Here is a 12697-nt window from a genome sequence, read left to right on the forward strand (position 1 = left end):
AAGTGGAGGTTCTGGTGACACTATCCACATTGCTCAACTCTAGCGGGCTACCTGAAGTTACCATGGTGTCTTACTAGTCTTTCAAGGGCAGGCTCTTGGTGTTTTAGACCTGGATTCATTCATCTCTAAGATTCTCGTGCAGGATCTCACAAACATGTCGTGGTTTGGAATTCTAGGTTCTGAACCCGCTGGTAATCGTTTCGCGGGTCTAAGTAGTGCTTTGGATATCAGTGTTGTTCCTATTTTGAGGTCAATAACAAAGTCTACCTCTCGATTTGGTGGCAGCCCCGGAAGCTCTTCTGGAAAAACATCCTCAAATTCTCAAACCACAGGTACAGAGGATACTGTCAAACTAGACTTGCTAACTTTCGTTACACTAGCCAAAATTGCCCAGGCTCCTAATACTACAATTTTCTAGCCTTCAACGAATTGATGACCCTAGGGGTACTTCTGGATATATCCCCTTTGAATTCAAAGCTCTCTCCTATCAAGGGCCTAAAGATTATCTTTCTCGCTTCGCAATCGATGAGGGCACGATTCTCGCCCAACCAATCAATCCCTAATATCACACCAAAGTGTTGCATACACAAAACAATCAGGGATGCTACAAGTTTTTGCCGTGCAACTGTCACACTACCACCTCTAACGCTATGGGTAGCAGTCAGATACTTATTTGCAGGTGTAGACATAGTAACAGAGAATTCTAGGGGTTCTAATTCTAAGTCTAGAGATTTCACAAACCCCTTAGAAATAAAAGGGTGGGTAGCACCAGAATCAAATAATGTAAATGCTAGGTGACCAAAGATAAGTAGTGTACCTGCCACCACTATGTCAGTCTCTTCTGCTTTCCTAGCCGTGGTAGCGTGGGCCACAGCTCGGGCCTGCTGTGGGGCTCCATGGCCTCTCAAATTCTGTCCCATTGGTCTGTTTGCCTCATAGTTTCTCTTATAAGGACAGTCTGTTATGTGATGGCCTGACTTGCCACAACCAAAACAACCTCCTGTTCCAGCAAAACACTCTCCCTCGTGATATCTCCTACAATTAGGCATTCAAGTCTGTTCTACTCTGGGGCTCTACCTCGAACCTCAAATCGTCTTAGGGATTGTCTGTCAGGTCTGGAGAAATTCCCGTTAGACCTTTTTTGTTGGCTAGAGGAATTCTGAGTGGTCAATATTGGCATATTCTACTTTGCCATCTGTCGTGGCATATCCATCAGTGTTGCCCCTCTCAGGGCTACAACATAATTTGATGATGCTTGTGCCATAACTGAACCCTGAATTTCTATCTGGAGACCAGCAACAAAACGATCAATTTTCATCTTCTCATTATTGACATACTCAAGGTAGAACCTTACTAGTTTATTAAACTCAAGATTGTATTCCTCAACGGTTCTGTCCGTCTATTTCAGTTCTACGAATGCTGTCTGACACTTAGTCGGGCGACTACTGGATAATATTTATACAGGTATGCTTTCTTGAACTGATTCCAGGAAATATAACCTCCCTCTGGTGTAATAATCCTTTGTGCACCTTTCCACCAAAAATGGGCTTCACCCTTCAACATGTAAGTCCCACCGTGGACTTGATATTCTCGTGGACATTTCATGTAAATAAAGGCTGTCTCTACAGCCTCCAACTAGGTCTCAGTTGCAACTGGGTCCATCTTACCCCCATAAAAAATGGGCGGTTTATACCTTTGAAAGTCCTTCAAATAGCGGGACTCCATAGTCATACCCGGATCTCTCGTCCCTTGCACTGCGTCCTGATTTGCCACCAATGTTTGTATTAATTGAGCCATCTCTGCCTGAGTTTCCATGGTGGTTGTCATGAATGTCCGAAACTCATCCCGTGAACTAGTCTTGTTGACTGAGCAGGCACCACAGGAATCGGTGCTAGCGCTAGTGAAGCTTCTTAAAGTACCTAATCCTGAGTTTCATGAAAAGTATGTAAATGGTTTACAAAAGAATGTATGATAGATCTAGACAAGAATATGCATAGACTCCTAGACGCCCCAGGACACTCCTCTGTGACATTAAGATTCAGCACTCATTCCCGCCTCGAACCATGGCATCACTCACCTGAAAAAAAAAAAAAAAAAAAAAAGAGTAGAAAGGAATGAGTATAAAAATACTCAGTAAGCAGCCTACTTGTAGGCTCTTCTCGTATCCTTATCTTGGTAGGTATCCACGGTCTCATCTCGGGTTTCTAAGAAGAGTGATCTAAGCAGCAACCCTCTTTTCTGTATCTTAGGAGGCTTGCCCATCTCATGCAGTGGAATGATTAGTGTCCTGAGGTGAGGCGCAACCTCACACGTAAATCTGAGGGGATCGTATGGTTGGATCTGAATACGTAACTCTCTCTAAACATCATCCATGGAGGTTAGTTGACAACCCTCACACGAGACCATACATCCACTAAAATCGAGGGTTGCGATCCCTTGACTGCCGGTCAGCTACTAAGTCATCCTACGTGGTTCCACGTCCCTTGCTCAGGGACGGGTTTCTACGGCCCAAGAGTCCTGTTCAGAAGACCTCTTTAGCTATCACCATTAGGTCGGGGCACCTGTCACACTTCCCTGTCTGGATCTACCTGGCTTAACAATCTTAGTACCAGAGCTTTGTCTCGACAGTTCGATATCGAAGCAGAGAGAGAAGTTACCGTGGCAATCTGGTGACGCTATCCACACTGCTCTGCTCAACTCTATTGGGCTATCTAAAGTTACCGTGGTGTCTTACTAATCTTTCTAGGACGGACTCTTGGTGGCTTAGACCTGGATTCATTCATCTCTAAGATTCTCGTGCAGGATCTCCCAAACCTGTCGTGGTTTGGAATTCTTGATTTTGAATCCGCTTGTAATCATTTCGCGGGTCTAAATACATCTCTAAGATCCTCATGCATGCATACATTATCAGAATCTCAATCTAAACAGATTACATAATTATTCATATCTAGAAGCCATAGATTTCCTTATTTATTTCATTTTCGCGGTTTCCTTACTCATATCCTAGGTTTGGTTAGCTAAGTTTATGGGTATGATAGCATACATGCTTATCCCAAGCGGTTCCTACAAGTACTGCTCGTGGGAATCCAAATGGCTAATTACTTGGTTGACACGTGTCTAACCAAGCTCGAGTTTTCATGACAGAAAGGATTCAAAAAATTTTGAAATTTCATTGAATTTTCTTGACATGTCCTAATTCACATAATAATAGGGTAAGTATCGAAATCGGGATGAAAAATGTGCAAACGGAGATCGAATGGAAGGAAAAACAGTGACTCGCGCACTTTGGGGTATTCCTACTCATAGCTTCTATGCGCGCGTGGACATGCGCGGCTTCTCGAGTAGTCGCGGGTCAGAGGCGCCAGGTCAGAGTGGTTCACGGGCAGAGTGGTTCGTCAGTTCCGGTCGCGTACGGTTAAGGGTTGGGTCGGACGGATTCGCGTGCCTGATGCATGTCCGCTGTCGGGTGAGGACGCGTCTCACTAGTCAATGACTGCCACGTGTCGATCGCCGGTTCTGTCGTCTCCTCCGTACGCTGGCTGACGCGTGGCAACGTCTCTTCCCTCTCTCTTGTGTGTTTCCATTTTTCCAGATGTTAGCGTCTTTCGCGTTTTCAATCTATTTTCTTTCGATTTTTTTATCTTTCAATGTGTAATTTGATTCAACAAATTTTCTTCATAAACATTGTAAATCTCATATTCTACTCCTTCAAAATAATTTTCTTATATTTCTCTGATAATCACAAACCTTAATATTCGAGTTCGAATTAAAAAAAAAAACATGAATTCTTACCGAAAATCATGTTTTCTTGAAACTCCTTGAAACTCCAGTTTGAATGTAAATTTCTCTAAAAATCCAAAATTTAAAAAACTTGGAAACTCTTCAAATACAGCCCAATGCATTCAGTGGCCCAATCTCTTTCTCAATTGTCTATCTTACAAATTTATCTATCAGAGACCTATCCTCAAATAGATCCAATGGATCTCCACTGCAAATAGGACATTTAAAGAAATTGGTTCATTTGAATTTTAGTAACAACATGCTTAATGGGCCAATTTCTAGGACTTTTGTGGATCTATTCCTCAGTAATCATTCTATTGACTATCATTGGGAATGGGTATACATTGATGATCGACTTTAGTCATAAAATATTGATGGTGAATTTCCCCCTTTGTCACGTGATCATATTAGACCTAAAAGCATCGACTTTAACTACAATAATCTCATTGGCAAAATTTTAGATTCCATTTCAGATTCCTTCCTTTTATTTAGAAATATCAATTTATCGTACAACAAGCTGAAAGGCAATGTTTCTAACCAAATTCTACATCGTTTTGATGTAAGTGTTGTTTTGGGCAATCAAAAGCTTTGGGGTAGTATTCCCCCACTTCACCCCTGTGATTCACCGAATCATGGAATTTTCAAAATGATGATGGTTATGCTTCCCTCAATTTTCTTGTTCGTTCTCTGTTTTTCTTGCTTCATTCTTGTTTGTTCTCGATCAAAGAAGAGGGTCACACATGAGATAAAGTTAAATAAGCATGGAAATGTGTTTTGCCTATGGAATTATGATGGCAAGATTGCCTATGAAGAAATTATAGAAGCAACACAAGACTTGGATATTAAATATTGCATTGGCACTAGTGGGTATGGAAGTGTTTATAGAGCAAGGCCTCCAAACGGTAAGGTCGTAGCTCTAAAGAAACTCCACACCCGTGAAGCACAAGAGACAACTCTTTTCAAAAGTTTCTAAAATGAAGTCGATATGTTGAAAGTGAAAAGGCACAAGAATATTATTAAACTTCATGGATATTGTCTCCCTAAGTTTCACATGCTATGTCATACATAGATCATGATTGCATTACTCCAATCATTCATCGAGACGCTACAACTAGTAATATACTTTTGGACTCAAATCTAGAAGATTTTCTATTTGATTTTGGTATCTCAAGATTACTTGATCTTAAATCATCTTATCATACCACTGTTGGCAGAACTTGTGGATATATAGCTCCCGGTGAGAACATATTATAGTAATGATTAATAATCCAGAATTAGCATACACCGTGGTCATAACAGAAAAATGTGATGTCTACAGCTTTGGAGTGGTGGCATTGGAAGTAATAATAGGAAAGCATCATGGAGAATTATTAACATACTTGTGGTCAAAATCTTCTCCACATATATTCATCAATTATTTTTTAGACTCACAACTAAATCTCCTTTACTCCAAATTGGAGTGGCACAAAGTATACTTCTCACATTAACATCGGTTTTTGCATGTCTCCACCCAAATCCAAAAGACCGACCTACAATGCAACATTTGACTCGAGAATTCAACATTCAAAGGCCCTATCAGGTTGAAATCGTATTTAACGAGATTACAATTGAACAACTTTTAAGGCAAGAAATATATCACGTACCTAAGATTTAGAAATTATTAATTTAGACTATGCATATTCTTGTGTTCATTACGTGTTGTAGTAATTTTAAAGCTATTGTTTGGATCCCAACACAAAAACATCTAAAATAAAAATATAAGGACATCTAAAATAAAAGAATTTGAATGACACGACATGAATGATAATGTCTATATTTATATCCTAACTTTTCCATCGTGACATAATAAAACACATTTATTTTCTATGTTCTTCGACCTATTTTTTCAGAAAAAATCATAACTATGCATAAAAATCTACCTATTTTTTTTTAAAAATTACAAAAATTAATATTCGAATTCCATGTATGGATAGATCAATTTTCCACCTTAAAACTGCATGTAATAGTATACATAAACCGTCTAAGTAAAAAAAAAAAAAAAATTAGAGTTGTTATTAAAGAAAGAAGTTAAATATAGATTTGGAAGGGTTGCCTTTGATATCATAATACAATTAAATGATTTTTTCCATAATCTAAGATTTCATATAAATAATAGATATTTCCTAATTTTCTATCCTATCTTATGCACATTCTCTCTTCAATCCACATCCCACTGTTTAATTGAAAAGGAAATATCAAGCGCTCAAAGTTTCATCCGTCCCAAGCGACGTAGTCTGAACATACATCTAGGGCTTCATGTGTTCCTTGCGATATAGTCTAAAACCCACACCCAAAGGAGGAGAAGAAATGTCGTGATGGAGAGAGAAGGAGAACCAATGGTGAATTGCATAATCGCCTTTAGAAATCGTATAATGAACCACTAGGAGAAGCACACATTGAACACGAGATATGCTTTAGGTGTTGCTGATCATCAAACTACTTCAGTAAGACTGGCTTGTTCAGTTCACTTAAACCAACTAGTCCAATTCAATTGGATCCATCTAACTTAAAGTTTCAAAAATGGTTATTTTATTAGGTTCGATTATCCTTCCTTGTTTTAAATAAAATTATATTGAATAAAATTATATAGAATGTTTTTTCATTAGAATTTTTCAAACATAAAAAAATAATTATTTTAAAAAGAAATAGAAACAAATTAACAAATTATCTAATTGGATAAGAACATGTTCAAACCAATAAAATTGGTGAATGCTCGAATATTCATATCTTATCCTATTTAGTAAGAACATATTCTCTCATTTTTATATCTCTATAAAAGACCAAATCATTTTAAGAATAGATTAAGTGTTATTTTAAAATGAATAAAATATTTTTTGAGATGGTTAAAGAAAGTCTATTTTCTTTTACATATTTTTATCCTATTTAGTAAAAATTTAAGGGCGTCATTAGATTATTTATATTTTTTTATTGAAAATTGTTTTAACAAATCAATAATTTCAATGAATAAATAAGCTGCTACAATTTTTGGACAATCCTAGAATTTTTTTAAGTTGGTTGCATCCATTTTTATTTACCTTCATGTCTGGTTTATTGGTAAAATATTTATGTTTAGACAATTTTAAAGTGGGAGATTCGAGCTATTCACCATTGCAATTTGAATATAATTAAAATTAATTGTGTAGTTTAAGAGAGACAGATAACTAAGCATTGATATATGCAATAATGCAAGAGAATGGTCCGGATCTCTCTAACAAAATGGGTCCAAAAAAATAAAAAAATAAATGTGTTTTACTAAGTCATGACCTGAAGGTTTGCTCCCAAAGATAGAGACATTACATTGGAAGACAATGAATATCCAAACTTACACAAGTCAGACTTAGTAAAACACATTTATTTTCAATTTTTTTAGAACAATTTATTAGAAAAGTAGTCTATTCATTTCTCTTAAATTGCAAACTTTAATATTCAAATCTTATTTATGAATAGATCAATATTTAACCTTAAGACTACAGTTCATCAAGAAAGCTCCGATTTTTATTTAACTCAAAATTAAAGATTTTTTTTTTCCTAATCTAATATTTCATATTAATAGTAAATATTTCCTAATTTTCTATCTTGTCTTACAAGCATTCTCTCTTCAAGCCACATCGGGCTATTTAATTGAAAAACAACAATTCAACTATAAATCTACTTTCAAGTCATTAAATATTTGAAAGAAAATTCGACCCAAACCTCACGTCTAATTTATATAATACAAAAATCAAAACCAATAAAAAAAATAATAATGCTAAGGATATGTTTTTGAGATTAGCAGTTTCTGTCTCTTCGTATGATTGGGTTAAACTCGTTTAAAATGGCATTTCCACTAAATCAATACTCATGGCAATTTCTCTTTATCTTCTTGTTCTCATTCTCGTTTTCGATGATGATGATGAGAGACTAACAAAAGCGACTAACTAGGAGATCTAGAGAACTTCAAATATTTCAAGGACCGGAGGTACAACCAAGAACTAAGAAAGTAGAATCAGAAAACCTAGGATTTAGCCTAAGAAGAGACTATACGGGAGAAGGAATCCCCAAAAGAGAATAAAATATTGAATGTATGAACAACTAGCAAGACTTAATAACAAAATATAAACTACCAGCAAGCTACTTACTAAGTATATTTTATATACTCATTTCTACTCCTTCAACTTTCTTTTCAGGTGGAGTTTGACGTAGCAGTCGACGTGGAGGCACACGTGGGTTGTTGGCTATAGAAAGTACCATCACATTTCAGTCTAGAGTTCCTTTATACTTACATTTAAATACTATATTTCATGTATTTTAAATGGTCGATCTTGTAGGGGTGCATTTAGTGGTCTTTTCTTGTTTTTTTATAAAAGTAAAAGTTTTCATTATTATTTTAATCAAATTTCAAAGTGCATGCACGTTTTTAAATGTTATAAATTTCACACATTTTTTTTCTTATTTCTACGTCAGTGAGTAACAGTTCATAACTCGAGTCCCTAAAAAAGTGGGTCGTTACAGATATGCTTTTATATGCCAGTTATGTTATGTTATGCTATATGATACACCAAATTATGTTATGGTATAAATGAAATGCTATGGTATGTAGCAATAATATGCTAAAATATGCTATGACATCATACTATGATATGTCATGATATGTTTTGAAATAAGGAAATCTACGGTGCAAGCCTCTCTATGTCATGTCATGAAGGCTATGCTATGTATGAAATAATTTATAAGAATTATGAAGGTATAATTATCGAATTTAACATGTCATGAAAGAATGGAGATTTGCCTTACATCATTTATTATGCCTTGATGGAAAGTATGGGGACCTTATGCATAATTATGTGTTCACGTGTATCAAGATACTTCCCCATCATGATGAGTACTAACGCGTACATTATGAGAAAGATTATAATGTTTATGTTCGCTATAATTATACGACGTCCACTATTCCCTCGGGGTGTCTGGCAACAGCCCGCAAGCAAGTGCTAGCCTGACCAACAAGTTCAGGGAGTGTGCAAACTCGTCTGGTGGGTCCATGTTCGCATGTATGGATCATGTATAAAGAAGTACTACACATCCAATACAAATATGTTAAAACCAATAATATTCATGGACGTTGAATCTCTATATCTTGTCCAACATATTCTCTCACTTTTACATTCGGTAAGTCTCGTTAGAAAAAGACCAAATTAATTAAAGAATGGGTTAAGTGTTATTTCGAAACGGTTAAAATGATATTTGTGGTGTTTAAAATCAATCTCTCTAAATAATTTTAATGTTTTCATCTTACATCCTTATTGTAAGATGAATAATTTTAAGTTATTATTCATCTTATATTCTTTTTACATTTTTCTTTGCTATTTATTAAACCTTATTTTACCGACACTTGATATTATAGAAAAACATATACATTTTAGTCTGATATATGTCTCAATTTATGTCATAAATGAATTTTTTTTTTTTCTTCAAGGACAATGTTTGAATTTTAAACATAAAAAAATAATTATTTTAAAAATAAATAATAAAAAAAAAGCTAACAAATTATCTTATTCGATACAAACATGTTCAAACCAATAATATTGGTGAATACTGAAATACTCATATCTTGTCGAACACGTTCTCTCACTTTTAATATCTAATTAAAAAAAGACCAAATCATTTTAAGAATAGATTAAGTATTATTTCAAAATGAATAAAAACATATTATTTTAAAATGGTTAAAGAAAGTCTATTTTCCTTACCAATTTAGTGAGATGTCATTAGATTATTTATTTTTATTTATTTCTTGAAAATGGTTTAAGAAATCATTAATTTCAATAGATAAATAAATCGTTAGAATTTCTGAACATCTAGAATTTTTTTTATTTGGTGGCATCAATTATCTTTCACCTTAGCATCTGTTTTATTGGTTAAATATTTGGGTTGGTACAATTTTAAAGTGGGAGATCAAGCTTTTCTATCTGATTTTGGTATCTCGAGATTACTTGAGATTACTTCATCTTGAATCATCCTATCATACCACTATTGGTAGCATTTGTGGATATATATCTCCCGGTGAGCCCATATTAGAGTAATGATCAATGAATTGTTATTTTATTTCTTAAAATCATTACTTTTAATTCTTGTTCTTTTCTAATTCAGAATTAGCATACACCATGGTCATAACAGAAAAATGTGACGTCTACACCTTTAGAGTTGTGGCATTAGAAGTAATAATGGGAAAGCATCCTGTAGAACTAACTTACTTGTGGTTTAAGTCTACTCCACGTATACTCATCAATGATTTGTTAGACTCACAACTCAAATATCCTTTACTCCAAATTGGATTGGCACAAAGTATACTTCTCACATTAACATTGGCCTTTGCATCTGTCATTCCAAATCCAAAAGCCCGGCCTACGATGCAATAATTGACTCGAGAATTCAATATTCAGAGGCCCTATTAAGTTGAACTCGTATTTAACGAAATTACAATTGAACAATTTTTATGGCAAGAGATATTCTATAATAATTTAAACGGTAATTTCTCTTCATTTATGTGTATGTGATACAATAACTTTGAAGGGATTGTATGGATCCCAACACAGGGATACCTCAATCCTATTTCAAGAAATAAAGGAACTTAGCTAATAAAATTCCACAACATTTCAAATACTAGACCTTGACAGACTATATCGTGTAGAATTTGAGGGTAAGTGTCGAATTCCTATCTACTGTCCATTTTCTTTCAAATTGAGAATTCCTTTAGCTTTAGAGGATCATGTTGAGTAACTTTGATGAAGGAATCGAGAGCTAAAACATGTGTAATGTTAAAGCTTCGTGAAAAATTATATTTGTTTTACTTCACAAAAAAGTTTCCCGTCTTTTTAGAGTCATAGATTCACCCGGTCCTTACAAACCTAGAGCTTGTCATGAAATAGCAACCTGATTGCTTAGAAGCAAGTACTAACCTTTGAGTTCTTCTTGAGTAAGGGTAGCCTTCTAATTGCTTAAAAATCAAGAATGAACCCCAAGCATAACATAAACTTATAACACCTCTGTCATGGTACTTAATAACCTTCAAGGTCTTAAAAGAATTCAATCGAGTGCATAATTCTTGAAGTTAGATAGGAGCATTCTAGTCCATTTTTATACATCTTGAACATTTCATAATAACATGCATAGTATCATAAGGTTATAACGTATCTCTTAAAGATTATAGAAGAATCTTGAATCTTGATTAGGAGTCATTGGGTGTAACTTTGTCTTTTCCCATAATTCTTAACTTATCCCCTTAATATGTTCTATAACCTTTGTGATCTGGTATAGTCCTTCTCAAGATCATAGTTAAGTCTCTTATAACTTCGAGAAATTCTTAAGTCTCTTATAACTTCGAGAAATTCTTATGGTCTTGCTTCGAGAAATTCTTATGGTCTTGAAAACTTTTGACGAGAAATTCTTATGGTCTTGAAAACTTTTGAAGGTCCTTATTAGAGGTATTTTGGTCTTTTTATCACATTTTCTGGGTTTAGGTTCTTAAACTCTTCCAAACATGATGAATCTTGGTGTAAACCTTTATGTTATTTGGGTTCTTAAACTCTTCCAAACACGATGAAACTTGGTGTAAACCTTTATGTTATTTGGGTTCTTAAACTCTTCCAAACACGATGAAACTTGGTGTAAACCTTTATGTTAGTTGGAGGGGGTTTGAGTCTTGAAATATCTTAAAGATCTCTTGTAACGGCCCAGATCTACTACTAGTAGATATTGTCCTCTTTGGGCTTTCCTTTTCAGGCTTCACTCAAGGCTTTAAAACACGTCTACTAAGAGAAGGTTTCCACACCCTTATAAATGGTGGTTTGTTCTCCTCCCCCAGCCAATGTGGGACATCACAAATGTAACTATTTAGATTTTTCATTTTTGCTTTATTTGGTTAAGATTTTATTTTTATTTTTATAAATGACAAGATATTATGTTATCCGCAGAAAAAGGTGCAATTTTCAACAAGGAAGTTATTACCTTAATCGAAATTGTAACAGTTCGAGTTTCTGGAATAAAATCAAATCAAATAAAAATAAAATAAATAACTAAATATAATCTCCCCGGAAATCGAAGGATTTCCTGTGAGACTTTTATTACTTAATAGAAACATTCTTATTTCTCCAAGTTTCCTTATCCTAAAACCCTAGAATGCCTTATTCGGAAATGTCTTGAGATTATTTTTATATTCCTATGTCCAACCTTTTACATACCTTGAAAACGATCTTCTCTTCAAACTTTCTTTCGGAACGTTGGGGTTGCTCTTCGGAGGAAGAATCGAGTGAAAGTAACGTATTGATGTCGGGATCATTGTGTCAAAGAAGGTTGACCATCGAAAATCGGTGTTGAGGACGTTGTGGGATTGTCGGCGCGTCACCGGAATTGGGGAGGCGGAAACTAGGGTTTCGTCGCTTGTCGAGTAAGGAATGCAAGGTTTTTGGAATCGGGTCGAGCTGCAGACGCACGCCCAACAGCTTCGGCAGCTTCGCACGCGTACATAGTGCGGCTTGGCTCGCACATGTACAAAATCGACTCGGTTCCGTCAATTCCCGCAGCTCGGCTTGGCGGCTTAGTTGGTCAGCTCGGCAGCTCAGCTTATTGGCTCAGTATCTCTATAATATATCGATTCCAAGGCTTTCAGCCCTTCCGAAACCGCTTCTGCCCTTAGTTTTACCATTCGAGGTCAGTATGATTCCTAACCGTTAAAGACAGATTGGGTCGGGAGTTTATTTTGATGAATAACATGAGATGTAGCTAGGGTTTATGAAAGGTTCCTAAGTTTTTATTTGGTTATTATAGGACGTATTTAACCGTTGGGACTAACTTGTTGTGAGTGACTTCAACCAAGGCCATCGAGGTAAGTGACCTTACTGTTGAA

The 12697-nt window shown here is 35.5% G+C and overlaps 1 protein-coding gene across 1 annotated transcript; it reads right to left on the minus strand.

Annotated features, from left to right (window-relative positions):
* Positions 1–404: 404 nt before the first annotated feature.
* On the minus strand, positions 405–1049 carry LOC111778735 (uncharacterized). Its single transcript, XM_023658708.2, has one exon. The coding sequence runs from the start codon at positions 1047–1049 to the stop codon at positions 405–407; it is 645 nt and encodes a 214-aa protein (XP_023514476.2).
* Between the last annotated feature and the right edge of the window lie 11648 nt (positions 1050–12697).

The sequence above is a fragment of the Cucurbita pepo genome, chromosome 10 (genome assembly GCF_057944985.1).
Source record: "Cucurbita pepo subsp. pepo isolate OVF chromosome 10, ASM5794498v1, whole genome shotgun sequence".
Classification (NCBI taxonomy): domain Eukaryota; kingdom Viridiplantae; phylum Streptophyta; class Magnoliopsida; order Cucurbitales; family Cucurbitaceae; genus Cucurbita; species Cucurbita pepo.